Consider the following 21293-nt stretch of genomic DNA (forward strand, 5'->3'; position numbering starts at 1 on the left):
AATTTGGTTGGCTCTCACTTTCTAAGAAACCTTTTGACCTTGTCATACACCGAAAAACTGGTTTGGCGTCTTGTAGTTGTACAGGGTTGCCTTCTGTTTCATAGTCCTGGAAATCAACGTTCTGTTGGATGTTATGTAACGTACGCTTAGAGGTGATTCGTACAGGTTTTTTGTAATAATTTTTGAGGGATATATGTATATATATAGCGTGTGTGTGTGTGTGTGTGTGTATATATATATATATTGTTACACTTGCCTCTATTCTTCCAGTGTTTTTGCTTTGCAATATTTTAGTCATCTGCTATTTATTAGTAAAGCTATTGAACGAGACTTTGACATGGGAAAACGTTCAGGTCTGAGGTCAGACACAATTACAAAGTGCCCTTATGCTATGGCTGGGAATGAATTCACGAAGTCAAGGGACGATCATATACACAGGCAAATAATAAGTTCAACTTCTGTAAATGTTTGTGCTAAACCTATCTGTCACAACGCCTGACCTCATTTTAAGGGATTGCCTGAAATTTGTTAAAAGGGTCTTTTTTTTTCTTCTGGGATTCGCACCATTCTTTTCCATAGCCTGTGTCTCACCCCCATCATTAGATACAGCCCATGGACAAAAACGGCGCGGTTTCTGGAAAATAATCAGACCTTTTTTTTTAAAATCTCAGACTAGCCTTTTAAGGCCATATTGACACGGAAGAGCGCAAACTTGGACGTGAAAATTGGCCGTTTTTCACGTCCGAGTTGCACTCGTGCGGGTCCCGTTTTCACGGATCCCCATAGACTTGTCTATTGAGGGATCTGTGAAGACTGAAAAAAATAGGGCATGTACTATTTTTCCACAGACCCTTCACATGGTCCATTGGAACAACGGCAGTGTGAATGGCCCCATTGAAATACTTGTTTTAACGGCCGTCACACATACGTATACTACGGGCGTCTGAATTCGGCCTAAGACACAGTGAGAGGAATATATTAAGACTACCCTCTGAGCGCCAGTCTTGCACTAATCAAGGTTGGCAGAAGATTAATACATTTTGATAAACTTGATAAATTTGGCGCATCTTGGGCTGTCCGTGTAACAGAAATACATATCTATCCCTGCTACTTGCGCCATATCTTACACTAGTTTCTGGCATAAGTTACGGTAAATCTGTCGGTCCCACTTTTTGAAAAAAAAAATCCCTTTTTTTTTTTTTACATTTTTTTAACAACTCCATGGCTTCAGCAATGTTCCAAAATTAAGCATGTTTTCCTTTTGGGAATCTTGTAAAATTGAGCCACGATCCCTGTGGGAACTTTTACGACCGGATACAGATATAACAGGACTTGAGGCTTGTGGGCGACAATGCAAATTCTGTAAAAGGGCCCCCGATTATGACGTGCCATTTATAGTAGTGGTCTCCTCAGCTTTGGGCCCCCTTTGCTCCAGGACCGCAACCTCTGCACCCATTATAATTACACCCGAGTCATCCTAATCTATATAACATTTTAAATGGCTTTTTTCGTCTGTAATATGTTTGTCCATTTGTAATTTAAATATTATATTTACTTGACAAGATCCTGAAGAGTTGCTATGGCTTTTCCAGCATTGGTAACTAACCAGAACGAAGCATCAATCTTCTTAAACATAGAGAGGCACAGCTATGCAATTGTTAGTATGTAATGAGTACAAAAACATTTAACAAAAAACCCTTTCAAGTTTTTTACATTTATCTGGGTAGACATTTCTTTTTTTTTTTTTAAATTTAGCTAGATCCCTGGAACAATTTCCTCCAATTTAGTCCCGTCTGCTTCCCTAATAGGTGCGTGATATAAGCTCCAGCCATTCTGCAGTCTGTGGAATTTTCTGACGTACGTCCAGACTGACTTTCAAAGTAATTAAACCGATCCTAAAGTTTCAGCGAGATGGTGTATATTGGGTCTCAGTGTGACATTATGCAGTAACATATTTTATTTGGTCGATGAAGTGCGATTAGGCGAAACGGAATACTTGATCAAAATGAAAGCTTCATTATACATACAAACATTTTTGTAGCACAATAATGAATATTAGATTACACGTGAAGAATGATCTGGCACGTCACACAGTAATTAACACTAAAATATACGGTAAATTACAGGACTTGTAGTCATAAAGAATATTTATTCATAAAAAAACTCCCCTTTATTCTTATGTAATTTTTGTTGTGTGTAACTTTTTTTGTTGTTTGTAGTTTACCGCAGCAGGACCAGTTTAGTGCAAGACCGTTTTTCCACGGACCGGCAGGGGGGGGGGGGGGGTTTCTGGATTTAGGGTCAGTTCACACGTTGTGTAAATACTGCAGATTTTACGCAACGGAATTTGTTGCGGAAAATCCACAGCATAATACAGCAGCAGCAAAGTGGATGAGAGAGAGCAAATCTCATCCATGCGCTGTGTAAATAGTGAGCGGGAAGAAACACTCAAATTGACATGCGGTGCACAGTTTTATTCCGCAGCATGTCCATTGTATTTGTGTAAACGATGCTTATTTGTTGCAGGTTTTCCCCATTGAATTAAATGGGGAGGTAAAACCCACAACAAGTAGCAGTTGTTGCGGCGGAATCACACCGATTCTGCTGCAAAAAAACGCAACTCGGTGAAAAAAAATCTTTTACTTAAGTCTGTTTCTTCCACCAGGCCGGCCTCCTGGGATGACTATTCATCCCATGTGACCACTGCAGCCATCACGGGCTGTAGCGGCCATCACATGGGATGAAACGTCATCCCAGGAGGCCGGCCTGCTAGCAGGCTGGCAGAATGCACAGCAGTTTTTCGCAGCAGACATTCCGGGTGAAAAACTGCACCACAATTTGGTGCGTTTTTGCGCCCGGAAATCCCTGCGGCCACCGGGGCGGATACCAGACACTGCTGTCCGCTACCAAATAATCCACTGCCCGGTATTGGTCCGCGGCCCAGTGGTTGGAGATCACTGATTTACAATACGCCGTGGCCTTGATAAATCCTCCTGCTTAAAGACGTTATCCGGTATTTTAAAATTGATGGCCTATTCCTGATGAATAGGCCATCAATATTAGATCGGTGGGGGTCCGACTCTCGTAGCGGCTGTGTAAGATATTGTAACACTGTTATATTCACTTGAATGGGACACCGCTGCAATACTGTGCAGAACTGCTACAAATGTAGCGGTGTGTGCAAGTAGGAACAGAAATTAAATCGATGTAAACAATGAAGACTGCAGTGATCGTACGAGTGCCGCAGCCCCTTCAAACAGCTGATCGCGGAGGTGCCGAGAATCGGACCCCCACCTATCTAATATTTTAAATCCCTGGATAACTCCTTTAATATATGCTCATGGTCCCGCACATATGTCAGATTCTTGTTTAACAAATATTAAAGGTTTTGTTTCATGAAGACTACCTCTCCATATGCCCTTTTATGCCACCTCTGGAGGGTTCAGTGCCACTGTGTGATACGTGGCCACCTATTTATTTGAATGGGCGGTATGTAATACCACATTTCTCCTCCAATGGCTGTCTGCAAATAGCTGATTGCTGAGGGTTTCAGTTTCCGGACCTGTGGCGACCAACTGATTGCCAGCGGGACCTCCTTTAGAAAAAGGGTTGTCTTTTGGCCATAGTCCATAGACAAAAAAAGAGAGAAAACGTGTATAAGGGACTGCACCTCTCGTTTAAAGTAGCTTTATTGCAACATATACCAAGGCAAAAAGGGAAAAAACAGACCCACTTAAAGTTGCCCCCCGATGAAGCCAGTAAGTTGGCGATACGATTGGAATGCTTCTACCCTCATGTTTTGATCTATTTATTTATATGTTGTTTACGATCTGTTAGATATTTTATATAAGCAGTCATGCTTATTTGATGGATATGCATGTATTGTTCGGTACAATTTCCTATAGCAAGTTAATTTATCTTATTCCATGTGTGGTTTGTCCTGTAACCCAACCTGGGGTTAGGACTTGGCTTCTGCACATGTTTGTGAATTTTAAGTGGTTTTAATAGGGTCTCTTTCCTTTTTTGTACTATTTTATGTTGTAATAAAGATAATTTATTCAAGAGTTGTAGTCCTTATACGTGTTATCTTTCTTTTTATATTGATTTCCACATACAGGTGGACTGGCACTCTGGATGATAAATTAAAAAATAAATAAATAAATAAATAAATATATATATATATATATATATATATATATATATATATATATATATGTGTAATTTGTACACATCTCGATCTCTCATGTGTGGTGCCTGCCTTCTACAAGTTATACAGTGTAGGCCACGTTCAGACACCGCAATTTGCAGTGCGGGTTTTCATATCTGTATTGTTATGATGGGGTAGGGAGACAGACAGGTGAGCCCTATTCTACCCGCCACTCAGTGCCTGCCTACTTCCTAGGCGACGGCGTGCAACTGGGCGACAGTCCCTACGCTCAATAAGTGCACGACTGACAAACAGACAAGGGTACACAGAAGCTAAGGGAAATGGGGCCGTTGACCACGGCAACACCGTGAGCAACAAGAGTAGTGAACGAGCCGAGTCAAACCAGGAGTGTACGAGGTACCAATCGCAGAGCAGGAGCGTAGTCAGTAAAGCCAGGGTCAAAATGAAGCAAGGTCAATAATAATAGCAGGAGCAGCAGAGCCAGGAAACAGAAAAGAATCACAGGCAAAGGAGGAGCAGGAAATGCAGGTATAAATAGACAGAGGGCGGGAGCTAGCTCCGTCTGGTCAGGCTGTGATAGGCTCTCCCACTCCTCAGCCTCCCAGCCTGACTGGTAGAAGATCGTGTCACTCTCTCAGACTTAGGAGCAGGTGCAGACTGATTACCCACGGGCGTCGACACAGAAGCTGTGTCTGGCAGATCCTTTACATGTATGTTGTGGATTTTCATTGCGGTGTATAGGGTGAAATTCACAACAACATTTCTGTCAAAATTTGCTGCAACATCCACTCCAGAAAAAATCTTGTACATCTGGCCTCGCCCTTATTCAACTGCAATGAAGGAAAAGCTGACCAGGTTATTTTGATATAGCAGTTGCTATGAGGCCAATAGTTCTGAATGGAAAAAGGGGTCTGCATTTTTCTTTTCTCCCAAACCATGTATGTTGGCTATGGGTGCTGACTGGTATTGCCCTCTCAACTTGAATGGGGCTGAGCTTCAATACCTGACATAGCCTATGAACAAGAGAGGCGCGGTTTCTGTGAGACCAAAAAAGCAGTCCCCCTTTTTCTTGGTCTCCTACAACACTTTTAAGGATTAGAGTAATCTAAAAATTCAGCAGCGAATAACAAATTACTCATTTTCTCCTTTTGGGTAAGGCGTCCGACCCCTTCGTAGTCTCTCCTGTGAGGGATCTTGTGTAGCACCTGTGGAGGCTCCCCTGGCATTCACTGGGGCAGGAAAAACCTTACAGATTAGTTCAGCATAAATTCTGAGAATCATTAACTAGATGTCTGCATATTTGGCTTCTGAAACGTCTCCTGAGGTTTGTTTACAAAGACAGATGCGATAAATATCTTGGGCGCGACAAGGGAGCGGTCTTCCAATGGTAGTCCGTCCAGAATTATTGGTGGCTTGTTATAAATGTGTATTTGCATGTATGTGTGATGACCGAAGTACAATTTGTTCATTTCAGATGTTTTTCTACTTGTCTACTTTCTCCCAGTTTTACCATTTGTTTTTGTTTTCTTTTCTTTTTTTTTCTTTTATGTTGTATTTCAGGTTTATTTCAGGTTTAGTCTGTTTGCTCCATGCAGACTGTTGCCACAATTTAAAGGTAACCGGCAGGAAAAACTTATACACAACGTTATGTCTAGTGCGGGACCTGAAGAAGTGGTGCATAACTTGTGTGTTCAGGGGGCACAAGGCATTACATACGTTTTTTTTTTTCTGGAGTGTTCTTTTAAATATACAAGATAATGGAGAATTTCTAGGAATATGCACATTCTTATTTAGAGTCTCATTTTATGGACATTTCTGGGCTTCCTGCGAACAACGTTTCGATAGAGATATTACAAAACTGCCGTTTTACATGTTAACTATTGTTATGCTGCAAACCCTGATGGTGTTGTACAATTTCCTTCCTGCAATGAAAGCTGCAGGTGTCCAGAACTGATAAGAGTGACCCTATTATTACCATGTGTTCAAGAGTTGCCAATGGTGGAAATGGTTAATTAAGAGTTTGTTTTTCTTCTCGCTCTGGGATATGTTCCATCATTCATACGATCGCTCGTTCTGGATTACTGAACCACCTCTAACCGTAGCGATGACCCAGCATTCCACTGTAGCAGCGCTGATCGCTGCACTGATTTTAGTAACCTGCTTTGTTTTCTACTATTTTTCAAGACTTGCACGTATAGCTCTTAAATTCTCAATCCACTGACGTTAGGCCTTGTCCACACGGTGCAGATATTGCATGTATTTTTTTAAGCCAAGAACAGGAATGGGACCTAAAGAGAAGATCTAAAATAAGGGCTTTGAGGTCTGCTCTCCTGGATCCAATTCTGGTTTTGGCTCAAAAAAATGCATTCAAAATTTTCATCAAATCCGCACTGTGTGAACTAGGCCTCAGACTGCCAGCTAGTGTACTTGGTTTATGCTTTAAAGGGGTTCTCCGGAACTAGAACATTGATGACTTATCTTTTAGAATAGGTCAAGCATATTTAATTTGTGTGGGTCCCAGAGGTCTCCCGGAGGTCTGCACATTGAGGTGGCCATGACGCTCCTGTGTGTGCTGCGTCCTTGTCAATATTTATGTGCTCGTCCATACGAGTGACTATGCCAAGTAGTGAAGCTTCTCGCTTTCAAATGAAAAATGTTGCCATCAGCTAATGCTCATTCATGCTCCCTCTTTCTTGCCATATCCTAGGACAGAAAGTTCCAGTGCGAGCACCCCTTCTCTTGTAACCCTTGGGCATACCTCCCAACCGTCCCGGATCCGGCGGGACAGTCCCGTTTCTCACCGCTGTCCCGCCGTCCCGGGCGGTCTGCAAAATATCCAGCTGGGCGCTGCAGCTGTATCAAAACAGCTGATCATCTGCAGCAGCGATCAGTAGAAGGCAGGAGTCTTGCGACGGTGTTCTGACTGGGATCGATGCCTGCCCAGGAGTGGACCAGTCCAGTCACCTGACCTGTCATCTGACCTCACCCGTCAGGTGACAGGTCAGGTGACTGGACTAGTCCACTCCAGGACCGGCATCGACACCAGTGAGAACGCCGCTGCAAGACTCCTGCCTTCTTCTGACGGTGAGTGACATCAAAGCAGAGTGGAGAGTGGCAGCAGTCGGGCCGGCTACCTCTACCGCTCTCCGCTCTGGTGGCATTGTGGCACAAAGTATAAGGGGGAGAGGGGCTGTGTGGCACAAAATATAAGGGGGAGGGGGGTTTGTGTGTGGCGCTATCTACAGGGGAGCTGTGTGTGGAGCGATCTACAGGGGAGCTGTGTGTGGAGCTATCTACAGGGGAGCTGTGTGTGGAGCTATCTACAGGGGAGCTGTGTGCGGCGCTATCTACAGGGGAGCTGTGTGTGTAGCTATCTACAGGGGGGCTGTGTGTGGCGCAATCTACGGGGGAGGCTGTGTGTGGAGCTATCTACGGGGGAGGCTGTGTGTGGAGCTATCTACAGGGGAGCTGTGTGTGGCGCTATCTACAGGGGGGCTGTGTGTGGAGCTATCTACAGGGGAGTTGTGTGTGGCGCTATCTACAGAGGAGCTGTGTGTGGCGCTATCTACAGGGGAGCTGTGTGTGGTGCTATCTACAGGGGAGCTGTGTGTGGTGCTATCTACAGGGGAGCTGTGTGTGGAGCTATCTACAGAGGAGCTGTGTGTGGCGCTATCTACAGGGGAGCTGTGTGTGGTGCTATCTACAAGGGAGCTCATGTGGATGATTTTTCCATTGTTTGGTAGCAGAGTTACACAACTGGAAAAAAAAAATCCCCATCATGTAACTCTGCTACCTGTCAATTGAAAAGTCATCCACCACAGGGTCTACCTGTTGACTTTCATTGTTCTCAGCATTTTGGTTTGTCCTGCTGCCGCCGTGATGAGCAAATGTTAGAGCCAAGATAGTAAAAGTAACACAAAGACTATATATAACCTGAAATATAATATCTGTGATATCCAGACAGTCTAGAGATCCGCAGTGAGAATGTGCGCTTGTTATTTGAAGAAGGATCTGGCCCTGATTTGATGTGTTTATGCGGGATATTGGGCGTGATTAGGGGACGTGGCTTAAAATGTCCCACTTTTCCGAATTCACAAGTTGGGAGGTATGCCCTTGGGTCCTCAATTTGCTATGTATGTAGTAAGGGAATGGGGCCAATCCTCTCTGAACCCCCCCCCCCTTGCCTATAGGTCCTGTAGCTACAAAGAAACTTTGTTCGGTTCACTGAGGTAGTCAAACATTAGGAACCATAGGACGTTTCATATTAAATTGGTATCTTTCTACATCATATCACCATCCCATTTTGTACTAATGTGTTGCATAATACTGGACACTAGCCCATTTATTGGAGGAGTAGACAGAACAATGAGATGCTATTGTGTTCTCTGATGTGTGACTAGTTGTATAGTATAGTTGTCACACACAGTGGAGGCAGATGTTTTATGGGTTGAACCATGACTCCTGTAGATATACAGAAGTGTAACTTTAGTCTCAATGTAAAATCTGTAACAGCGCCCCCAGGAGCTTCAACTACGCATGTATTTTATAGTACTAGTCTCCTCATGAGGTATAGGACCTTTTGGGCCCCTCAAGGCTCCAGGGCCTGGGTGTGACTGCCACCTCTGCACCCTCTTTCATGTCAATTTGTGGGAAACTGATGACATCATTAGTTCTAAAAACTGTATGTGTGTGTATATATATATATATATATGTATATGTGTGTATATATATTTATATACACACACACACACACACACACACACACACACACACGTGTATATATCTCCTATACTACCTTTTACTCATAAGCATGGTTACATAGTCGAATACTGTAGTTAAAGTGTAACTAAACTTTTATAAAACATATGTCACTAGGTCTTGTCAAGTCGGTAGTAGTTTTGATCAGTGGGGGTCCCAGTACTGAGATCTCCACCGATCGCTATAATGAAGCAAAAGAACCGCTCGGATGAGCCTCTTCATTTCTGAAGGAAAACCATGCAAGCAGTGTACGAACTCATAGACTTTCTATTGAGCCCGTACACCGCTCGCTTGGCTTTCCGACGAAAGTCGATAAACGAAGTGGCACAGTGCTCACTGCCACTTAATTTAATCGATTGGTAGGGGTCTCGGCGCTCTGACCCCCAATGATCAAAACTTCTGTCACTATGACATGTCAAAAGTTTTATAAATGTTAAAGGGAATGTGTTGCCAGCAAAACATGTTTTTTTTTTTTTTTAGTTAAACATTTAGTGTGTAGGTGATTAAACATTGTTCTAATTTTTTTTATTTTTTTCACGGGTCAGGAAATATTATAAATTGGATTCAATTTATAATATTTCCCAGCACTGGTCACTAGATGGAGCAATTCCCAAAATTGCAGCATTGGATGTGGTAAAGCAACCACATTGCTTTATGCTGCAAAATTGGGAAAAAATCCCTCGCTCTAGTGAGCTCTCAGAATCCCCCCCTCCTTTATCCTGGCTAGTGCCGGGAGAAACGAGGGGTTTGAACAGTCTAACCTCCTACACTGTGTGTCGCCATTTTTTGAGCTAACACACAGTGTAGAAGGTTTACATACACTAGTAAACACACACTGAAACACGAACATACATAGAAATCACTTACTTGCTCCAGACGCCGCCGCTCCCTCCGGTCCGTCCGCTCCGTCTGCTGCCGCTGCTCCATGTGCACAAGTCCGGAAGCCGCGACCGGAAGTAGTAATCTTACTGTCCGGCCGCGACTTCCGGTCCACAGGAAAATGGCACCGGACGACGTGCATTTCAAATTGGACTGTGTGGACATGCGCCGTTCCCACACACACGGCGTACACCATAGTGGATGGAACGGGCCCCGTTCGCATTCCCTATGGGACTTTAGCTGCCGTATTCCATGTCTGTATGTGTCGTTAATCGACACATACAGAAATGGCAAAAAAAATGGCAGCCCCCATAGGGAAGAAAAAGTGTAAAAATAGAAAAAAGTAACACACAAACACACAAATAAATATAAACGTTTTTAATAAAACCCTAACATAAAACTGATATAAAAAAATAATTTTTGGTGACACTGTTCCTTTAAGGTTTAAGGTTAAAAAAGAGAGGTCCAACAAGTAATCCTACCATGTTGTATTTGCTGCTATTATCCTTTTTACCGTAAAACCTATTAATAATAATTAAAAAACACACCAATAAATACATAATTAGCAGAACCAGAGGATTGAGCCTGCAGACCACACACATGCTGGCTGGAGCCGTCACATTATAACCTCTGTCTGCCAGGAGCAGAGGCTAGTCGCTTCCCCCTCCTAAATTCTCCCATACAAAGCCTGTACTGTGTAACCTTGTGTTCAGGGGTGAGAGAGGATTGCTAGAGGAATTAATTGTTTATGTATGAATCCTGTCGACCTGAAACATTTCTCCGCACAACGCAGTTTAGGCTTAAATAGCCTAAAACAATTCAATGTTGAGAAACTCCGTGGTTCTTCTGTTATAAAGTTAATCGGACCTAATGTTTGCAGCCGTAGATTTATTATTGAGTCATAATAACCGGTCAAAGGGTTTTCCTGGTTGCTAAAAAATAGGTCTATAGGTGCAAGATCCAAAAATAATCCATTTGCCCCATAAATGCTGCTTTTTAGGGTCTGTGGAAAGTTGGGCAATGTAATGGCTCCTTTTGTTACATATGTAGTATCTGTTATAGCTTCAGTTAACTGAGATCAGATGTTGATTAAAACATTACAATTGCTTATATAATGGGAAATATATTTTTGCAATAACCAAAAAGTTGGCATGATAGATTAGAGGGATCGTAGTATGGAGCTGCAGGGACTACAAAATTCAGAAAATTCCAAGATATTAAATTTTAAAAAGGGGAACGGTCTTTCTTTGGTACCTCCATAATTTTTACACATTAAGGCCACTTTGACATGGCAGTATTTTGGTCCGTATTTGATCAGTATTTGGAAGCCAAAACTAGGAGTGGAACCTATGGAGAGAAATTATAATGGAAAGATTTGCACCTCCTTCAGGCATTGGACCCACTCCTAGTTTTGGCTTCCAAATACTGATGCAAAATACTGCCGTGGAAAGCAGGCTAAAAAAGCTTCATCAGGCATAGTTTGACATGGTTATGTTTACAGAGATTTTCCAGTCCTAAGAAATTGATGGCCTATCGTCAGCATAGGCTATCCATCCCTGATCAGTGGGGGCCCGACTCCTGGCACCCTCGGTGATCAGCTGTTTTGGATGCGCCACGCCGCTCGTACGAGCGCTGCTTTCCCTTAATTTCAAACTGGTCATACTGTGAATGGCCGACACACTTGTAGCAGCGGTTCACAGTATTGCAGGCTTCCCCTATTCAAGTGAACAGACTGCAATACTGTGAACCGCCGCTACAAATGTATCGGCGATTCACAGTATGAGCAGGTAAGGAATAAAGGTGAAGCAACGCTGTGTTCCCTTCAAAACAGCTGATCGGTGGGGGTGCCAGGAGTCGGACCCCCACCAATCGGCTATTGATGGCCTATCCTTAGGACTGGAAAATCCTTTTAAAGAGGATTTCTCCACTCTCCTGACATGTCTGTTTTAGTAAATACCTGCATTCCCCATGAGAACATCTTTTCTTTGCTTGGAATTCTGTGTTGTGCCGTTCCTCTGTTATTCTTCCTGGAAATGGAAATTTTATAGTTAAAAATGGACAACTTGGCGTTACTATTCCCCTTGTCAAAGGGTCGTGTCCCTACGCACTCAGACTGTCTAATTTCGGGTATATTCACATGCTTCAGACTGTATTCGATTAAAAATATGCCTTTATAATTGTGAATGGGGCTGTTTCTGCAGCATGTGCATGGATTTCTATAAAATGCATGTGATTATACCCGAATGCTGACCGTGTCGGGCTGTGTAGGGACACACGCTATTGACAACAGGGAATGATGGTAACACTCAGTTGTCAATTTTATTCCTACATTTCCAGAAGGAATAAGGCTGGGTTCACACGTGGCGGAATTTCACTTAAATTCCGCTGCGGACACTCCGCAGCGTTAATCCGCAGCGGTGCCGTTTGTCCATTGACTTACACTTTAATTTAGCAGTGTTCGTTTAGACGAGGCGTAAAATTCCGCTGCGGAGCATAGGCTGCGGAGCGGAATTTGGTGTCCGCAGCATGCTCTGTCTGTTGCGGAGCAGTGGCGGACTCATGGCGGAATTTCTCCATTGACTTCAATGGAGAGTCAAAATTCCGCAATGAAGTCCGCAGATCTTATGTGTGCTGCGGAGCGTATTGGTTTTACTACCATGACATTTCTTCATTCTGGCTGGACCTATGTATTTCTAGGTCTCCAGCCAGACTGAGGAAGTCAATGGGGCTCCCGTAATGACGGGAGCGTTGCTAGGAGACGTCTGTAAATAGTCACTGTCCAGGGTGCTGAAAGAGTTAAGCGATCGGCAGTAACTGTTTCTGCACCCGGGACAGTGACTACCGATCTCAATATACATGTATCTGTAAAAAAATAGATAAGTTCATACTTACCGAGAACTCCCTGCGTCTGTCTCCAGTCCAGCCTCCCAGGATGACGTTTCAGTGTAAGTGACGGCTGCAGCCAATCACAGGCCAAGCACAGGCTGCAGCGGTCACATGGACTGCTGCGTCATCCAGGGAGGTCGGGCTGGATGCCGAAAGAGGGACGCGTCACCAAGACAACGGGCGGTAAGTATGAAATTCGTTTACTTTCACTAGGGAAAGTGCTGTCCCTTCTCTCTATCCTGCACTGATAGGGAGAAGGGAAGCACTTTTCCCGCAGTCCGCATCAATGTACTGCACATTTTGTGCAGATCCGCAGCAGAATCTGCAACGCAGATTCTGTGCGGCATTGATGCGGACAGTTGCGGAGGAAATCCGCCACGTGTGGTCATGCCCTAACAGAGGAACTGCATAATGCAAAGTTCTAAGGAAAGGTGCTCCAGAACTGTTGTCTCATGGGGAATGCAAGTATTTAGAACAGACCTGTCAGAAGAACGAACTGGTTAGGATCTCATATTTTACGTAAAAAAAATGATCCCATCTATTTTTACTACATTATCATGATCAGATTTATTTTGCACACATATAACAATGGTGGTGCCGTTGTCGTCGTCGTCGTCGTTGTCGTCATCCTCATTACCCTTAATAATCTTTCGAGGCTGTTATTTTCTAATCTATTCCAAATGCATCTTTATCTCAGAAAATGGGCATGTAGGGTATGTTCACACACTGCAGATTTGTTGCAGAATGTATTTTTTGGTGGATATCCATCCCGTACATCTGAATGGGGTTGTTTCTGTAGTATGTGCATGAATTATTGGGGATGTGTTTTTTTTTTTGTGTTTTTTTTCTTGAAACCTACTGTTCCTGAACATAATTCCATAGTAGGAGCTTTAAGGTGTTTATTATGGCGTATTAACTCCCACTAAATGATTGCCTTCAAGGATGGCTTCTCCGCGTACATCTGATGCATGGCTTTGATTTCTGTTTTTGTTTCCCTGGATAAAGGAAGTTGTTTCTAAAGTTTATTCTTCTATGTAAACAGCCGAGCAGCGTTTCCTTTCAGTTATTTATTTATTCTGCTTTTGATTTTTGAAAAATACAAAATTGGTGCGGAAATCATGAAATAGCATTTCCACTTTAATTAATATAAACGTTCTTCTGTTATCTTTTATCTGTCATGTTTTTAAAACATTTTCAACAGCTTCTTAGTTATATTTGTTTTAGGGAAAGCTGGGTGACGACAGGCTCTCATTAGTGTACATCTGTCGACAAGAGTTGTCACCCACCTATTGCATCATAACTAGGAGATTTGTCATTCAGGAGTCTAAGAAAGTTGACTGACAAATCCCATGGGAAAAATATTGTCATCCAGCTTGGGGAAAATTGAAGAACTTCGCTAGGATGCCATCGTCCTTTTGGGGGGAGGTTTGCATCCTCTGGAACCCCTCAAGAACTATCTCAAGAGCAGTGCAGATAAAAAAACGTAACCGAGACGTTACCAAGCTCTAACCGCACACATCAAAAACTGATGGCGTATGTTAACGAGATTCTATCACGCGGCAGATTTTGTTGCTGAAATTTCTGCGACTGAGAATCCATTGTATGCTGTGGTTGTTTCTGCAGCAAGCACATGGATTTTAGAATTTTCAGTCGCAGAAATTTCTGCAAAAAAAACTGCCGCGTGTGAATATATCCTAAGGCATTTTTATACCTTAGGGCATATTGACTAGGTCTGCGGTTAGACCCCCTACTAATTCCTGAAGAGAGGGGGTGCCAGGTTGCCTTTCCTGGCAGACTAGTGGCTGCATATGAACGGTTTAAATTCATTAAGGTGAATGGGAGCTGCAGAAAAAGCTGATTAAATACCCCTTTAAGGCTGGATTCACACATACAGGTCTTGGTGCAGTTTTTTTCTAGACCTTTGAAACAGTGGATCCAAAAGGTAGAAAACCTAAAACTAGGGAAGGCAGTCTGTTCAAACAGCGCCAAGAAACGGACAGAAAAAAACGCATCATGCCCTTTCTTCAGGCGTTTCAATCTCGGACCTCCCATTGACCTCAATGGAAGGCAGAAAAAGTGGTTTTCTCTGCGTTTTTTTTTGCCCGTGGCGCTCAGTAGCCGCAGCCAAAAAAAACATGGCAAAAAGAGTTCAGGCAGGTCAAAATCTGCCTTAAAATTCCTGAAGGATTTTTGAGGCAGATTTTTCTGCCGGCAAAAAAAACTCTGTGAACAGGCACTTTTGTGTTTGGCTATAAAAAAAACCCATCAAAAACTGATAGTGTGATTTCAACCTTAGGGCTCACGCACACCAGCACTGAGCCAGTACAACAGTGAATTAAAGGTACCCTTCAAACACCGAGCACTGGCGTACAGAATCGGTGCCTACAGAGTTTGATGGAGCATGACATTACTTTTTTTTTCTGTCCGATTTTATGTGGCATGCGGAGGTACAGCATAGGCTCATGGCCTTCTATAGAGCCCTATCGCAGGTATCTGCGTCTGATCCCATCATTTTGTCTACATCGTCCGTCTCTCTCACCTTATTATTCAGTGATTTGATAAGCAGACCTTAAAAACTCAGTCCTGTTTGGAGTATTGGTTCACACGGCACATTAAAATCCAAGTTTTTCTGTGGCAGAGACCCGAGGCTTACCCTCAGATTTTGCTGCAGGTGGGCAGCAGATCCACATGAGGATAGCCCTGTTGTCATTCAATTTGGCTATGCGGAATCTGCAGAAACAAGTAGCATGCTTGTCTGTGTGGACAACAATCCGTGCGGAAATCTCCCATAGCAGGTGTATGGGGTGGCGGAAACCCGATTCTCATGCATGGGATGCGGATAGTCATGGGATTTTTGACGTGAATTTCAAAGCAGAATCTGTGCAGGAATCTGACACGTGTGAACAGAGCTTAAATTGGCCATCTACATGTGATGTTTGTATTGTACACTTCTAATGAAACGCTCTGGCTCTGTTTAGAGTCTGTTGATTTCCTCTTGGCATTTTCTGTGCCCCCGTCATTCATTTTATAAAATGCAGGAGGAGGTTGGGGCTTGGCATCAGGATTGGCCATGACTTGGCACCTTCTTTAAAGGAGCGCAGAGCTTATGTTGCTGCAGTTGATTACAGAACATTTATTAATGTTATTACACTCAACAAAGGAAATATTCCTGTATGAAAGGTCTCTTTGTTTTGCACCGGTTCTTAGAATATAGAAATGTAGACATTTAATTCTGTTACAAACATCACCCGGTAAAAACCTCATTCTTAATCTTGTTTTTGAATAATTTTACTTTAAAGGTTAACTAAAAAACGTTTTAACGTGTCATAGTGACATGTCAGAAGTTTTGATCCGTGGGGGTACGAGTACTGAGACCCCCACCGATCGCTAACACGAAGTGGCAGAAGCGATGGGATGAGTGCTGTGCCACTTAGTTCTAATTTGGCTTTCCTCGGAAAAACGAGCAGAAACCGATCAGAAGCTAAACGGCACAGCGCTCACCCGAGCACTTCTGTCTCCGTGTTCGGACCCTCATTGGTCAAAACTTCTGACATGTCAAAAGTTTTTTAAAAGTTTATTTACACTTTTTAAAGGGGTTGTCCACCTTCTAACAACTGATGACCTATCCACCGGATAGGGCATCAGTATGTCATCGGTGCGGGTCTGACACTCGAACCCCGCACCGATAAGCCGCTCCGGTGGCCTGTGGGCATTGGATGTTGTGGCACATAATGCTATGTACGGAGCCGGAAGCAGTTGGCTCCGTACATAGCATAGCGGCCGTGCTGCAGAACTGCAGGTCTGCTCCTTTTCACTTGAACAGTACTGCAGCTCGGCTGCTATTCCGTGGCCGGAGCCAACTGCTTCCGGGTTGTATGTCCGGTGCAAAGAGGCACCGGACCAGCTGATCTGTGCGGGGCCCGGGTGTCGGACCCCCACAGATCATGGATGGATAGGTAATCAGTTGTCAGAAGCTGAAAACCCCCTTTAAGGAAGTGCACCAAAAATTGAAGATATTCAAGGTTGACATCTTTTCATGTTGTTGTGTTTTTATTTTTTCCTGTTGAAGTCGATAGGCAGAAATATGTAGTAATGTAACCCTTTTATCCATGTCGTTTCTGTAGCTCCTTGTCAGATGTATAATGTCGGCTCTCGCTAAGGATTAACTGTAATCTTATTTTTATGTTACTTGTCAAATCAATTTCATGGACAGAAGGATTTCTTCCTGACGCGTGTATCCAGCATGTAGTGTGTGACTGGTGTAGCACTTAGTACTGTGGTGGTGTATGTGTTGTTGAGGCAGGACATGTGGCGTTTGCCCTAGGACTATGGTATTTACATTATGTACTGTATATAACTTTTGAGTATTCTTTTGTAAACCTCCGTAAGTCTTTTTTCCTTAGGTCAATAATTACACTCCGCAGTCACGAGAACTGATACTGTACACAAGGGGAGAGCTTTACATCTTCTATATTAGACATTATTTCAGAAAGTTTTTAGGATATATTAGACATGTTAAAGCCTAAATCCTCCCTAATCCTGAAAATTAAGTTGTGACTGCACTTAACCCCCCCTATCTAACGCCTCATCATCTTCCACCCAGGTGACCGGGGTGAAGGAAGGTGAACGATGGGGAGACACTAGTGACCAATAGCTTTGCAGCAGGTGCATAAAAGAGGGAGGGGGCAAATAAGTAGAATAGGGGCTAGGGGGGGCACCAACAATCCACCCTTCCTTGGACTCAGGGTATTTAGGTGCAGTTATAGGGTAGCAATCTGAATCTCTTCCCTGGGTGAATGAAATGAAAGCTATGACTTGCAGTGTAAGGGTTCCCTTACACCCCTGATAACATGGACAGGAGGGAAGAGTTCGATTCTGCGGTTAAAGACAGCCGATCCTGAATTTTTAAGGGTAGAGTGGCTTCAGACCTATTTGTAATTTCTTTGTTGTAGAAGTCAGTGGGACTATAACTATGTTTTAGTAGATCCTACCCTTGTTAAAGAACCTCTAATTCATAGCAACATGTAACTTTATAAATACCATAAAAAATATATTAATATTATAGATCGTAATCCTAAATCTCACAACCGTTTCCATTTTCTCTCCAGACAGTAAAGCCATCGTGGATGGAAACCTGAAGCTGATCCTTGGTCTTATCTGGACCCTTATTCTACACTATTCTATCTCTATGCCAGTATGGGAAGACGAGGGTGATGAAGATAGCAAAAATCAGACCCCAAAACAGCGACTTCTGGGCTGGATTCAGAACAAGATCCCTTATTTGCCCATTACCAACTTCAGTCAAAACTGGAAAGATGGCAAAGCCCTTGGTGCCCTGGTTGACAGCTGTGCTCCAGGTAATTTCTGTTTACATCGGTCAGATTATCTGTCGCTTTTACAATGGCGCTAAGGAGGGTTTGAATATGATGTATTGTTACTTTTTATGTAATATTAATTGTATGTCCAATATAAAGGTTGACCATATGGGATGTAATATCTGGATCCATTTTATCCATATGACCACTATAATTTATAGCAACTAGCTCTACCGTGACCTGGAGAAATTGAAGCGATCATCATATGTACCTCTGCATTGCATACATTCAATTTGCCGCTAGTTCACCATATACAAATTGTCTTTTTGGATTTTATCACTAGATTAGATTTAAAAAAAGAAATTTCTCCTCAAAAACTTTTTTTACTTATACCACTAAAGTTTTTATCCTGAGTACTATCGATACTGGTCCGATTTAAAAAAATTTGCCCCCTTGTTATGATGTTCAACTAAGGGTCCGTCCGTAGTTTTGGTCAGAACTATTCACATTCCCTACATAAAGAGTTTTATGGACTCTACGTATTTTGGGGTGTTATTCTGAATGATGCTGCTTAATATAACATCTCTTTTCAGGTTTGTGTCCTGATTGGGAGACGTGGGACCCCAATAAGCCAGTTGATAATGCCCGTGAGGCCATGCAGCAAGCAGATGATTGGCTCGGAGTCCCTCAGGTAACCAAATAATTATAGCATCAGTGTGAGCCATTTTTGATCTAGAGAAAAACATATGAAATAAATTAGCAGAAACAGTGCCACCTTGTCCGTGGGTTGTATCTGGTATTGCAGTTCATCCCCCCATGAGACTGAGCTGCAATGCCAGACACAGCCCATGGACAAGGGTGGCACTGTTTCTGGAAAAACAAAATGTAACTTATATACAAGGTATTGTGAAATCTGTTTTCTTATCATAAAATGTTCCACTTACTTTAGTTGTATGTTAATATTTTTTGCCTGTCAAGAGATGCCAAAATCTGATGAAGTTTGTACCACTGATATAGAGTTTTTCTACCTGATTTATTCTGAAATATGATAGAACAAGACTAAAGATAATGTAATACCCGGAGTCAGATAATAGGTGTGCTTCATAATCTTTTCTCTACAATTCATAGTAATCCAAGTAAATTATGCTTAAGGGCACAGAAGATGCTGGAATCATTTAACGACTCATTAAATTGACAGCTGTCATTGATCTCCCTGATGATTCCATGTACAGCAAATTTCCCATAGGAGTCAAATGCACCTTCTGCGCACCAAACTTATGCTTGTTTTTAGCATCCCAAACAAAAATTAGCATTGTCTTTTCCAAGCAATAAATCTGCCTGCTTCAGGATTTATTTATTTTTTAAAGATCACTTGGCGGATCACCATGCAGTAGTATGATTTTTTTTTTTTTTTAGCCTTGGTGTCTCTTTAAAAGGTATAACTCTCTTACATAAAAAACACTAAATATTTTTAAAGCTATCCTCTATCTGGCAAATTTATGGCTCCTAGAATGGTTGTCACCCAACTCTTCTAGCACCCCGAATGTCAAATATGCAGAGTTATGCAATGATATGTGTGCAGTTCCTATATTGTGGCAGAAATTGTCAGGTTTGCTGTTCTGTATTCTAGGAAAGCTGCATGACAACCATGTGGGAGCCGTAATAGCAGCCATAACAGTTCTCATCCAACCTTCAAAGAATCGTTTTGGGGTTTTTCCTTTTGCTGTTTTTTTTCTATTATTATTATTATTATTATTATTATTATATATATATTTTTTTATTTTTTTTATATTGGTTGAAATTTAATTTTTAACAACTTGGCTGAAATTGCAGCTCAAAAGTTTTATATTTAGGTCAGGAACCGTTTGCGACACAAAATTACCCATAACTCACAATAAAATCGATTCGTGACCACAAACCAGCCTCCATATTTCTTTACGGATAAAAGTCGCAAGCAAGCAACAGAAAACTAAACTGTACTTGGTGATAAAATGTAGGTTCATTTTCGGTGATCCTACAAGAAGATATTAGGGATTGCATAATTGCCAATATTATTGTAAAGGATCTGCCAGACACAGCTTCTGTGTCGACGCCCGTGGTTATTCAGTCTGCACCTGCTCCTAAGTCTGATCGAGTGACCCCCTCCTTCTACCAATCAGGCTGGGAGGCTGAGGAGTGGGAGAGCCTATCACAGCCTGGCCAGACGGAGCTAGCTCCCGCCCTCTGTCTATTTATATCTTCACTTCCTGCTCCTCCTTTGCCTGTGATTCTCCTGTTTCCTGGCTCTGCTACTTGAACTATTTGTCCCTGCTCCATAGTGACCCTGGCTTACTGACTACTGTCCTGCTCTGTGTTTGGTACCTCGTACACTCCTGGTTTGACTCGGCTCGTTCACTTCTCTTGTTGCTCACTTTGTTGCTGTGGGCAACTGCCCCATTTCCCTTAGCTTCTGTGTACCCATGTCTGTTTGTCTGTCGTGCACTTATTGAGCGTAGGGACCGTCGCCCAGTTGTACGCCTAGGACGGGCCGTTGCAAGTAGGCAGGGACTGAGTGGCGGGTAGATTAGGGCTCACCTGTCTGTCTCCCTTCCCTGTCATTATCCTTTTTTTTTTCTTTTTTATTATGAGACTTGCTCTCTATTCAAGTGAAATCATTCGTATTATAGAACTGGGGAAGAGTGAGGATTTCCCATGATTTGTGCATTTCCAGTGAACAGTCACTAGGTGATATGTAAAATTTGTCATCTCTAAATAAAGGAGTAACTTTTTTTTATTTCTTCAACTGTTCTTATTTTCAGGTGATCGCCCCAGAAGAGATTATCCACCCAAATGTGGATGAACACTCGGTTATGACCTACCTGTCACAGTTCCCCAAAGCTAAGCTTAAACCAGGAGCACCATTGAAGCCCAAGCTGAACCCCAAAAAGGCAAGAGCTTACGGTCGAGGTAAAGGCTTCACTTTCTCCTTTTGCGCAGCGAGACTGTTTGCCTTATATTTTTAAAACCCCAAAATCTGATTCTTTTTGATTATTTCCTCATCAAGTATAGAAATCTTTTCTTGAATTTTTGAAGACACACATAGTGTATTTTTATGGGGATGACTATGATTTAAGAACTTCTTGGTAAGTAGAAGCCTTGAAGACTAGACCTACGTGCCATCATGTCATCTATAATATTATGTTGATACTGTATAAACGCAGAAATTATCTTCTTACGAGAGACGTTCAGAATCTTGCTAATCCCGAGGTGAAAGTTTTATCCTCCAGAGACAAAGGTGTGGTATAGCG

The 21293-nt window shown here is 42.6% G+C and overlaps 1 protein-coding gene across 4 annotated transcripts in view; it reads left to right on the forward strand.

Annotated features, from left to right (window-relative positions):
* FLNB (filamin B) overlaps positions 1-21293 on the forward strand; it is a 177627-nt gene that overhangs the window by 57480 nt on the left and 98854 nt on the right. For all 4 annotated transcript variants that reach the window (XM_075833935.1, XM_075833937.1, XM_075833938.1 and 1 more), the window contains exons 2-4: positions 17800-18048; positions 18600-18697; positions 20805-20952. In XM_075833935.1, coding sequence (XP_075690050.1) covers positions 17800-18048; positions 18600-18697; positions 20805-20952 — 495 coding nt within the window. The remainder of the gene's footprint in view (positions 1-17799; positions 18049-18599; positions 18698-20804; positions 20953-21293) is intronic.

The sequence above is a fragment of the Rhinoderma darwinii genome, chromosome 7, assembly GCF_050947455.1.
Source record: "Rhinoderma darwinii isolate aRhiDar2 chromosome 7, aRhiDar2.hap1, whole genome shotgun sequence".
Taxonomy (NCBI): domain Eukaryota; kingdom Metazoa; phylum Chordata; class Amphibia; order Anura; family Rhinodermatidae; genus Rhinoderma; species Rhinoderma darwinii.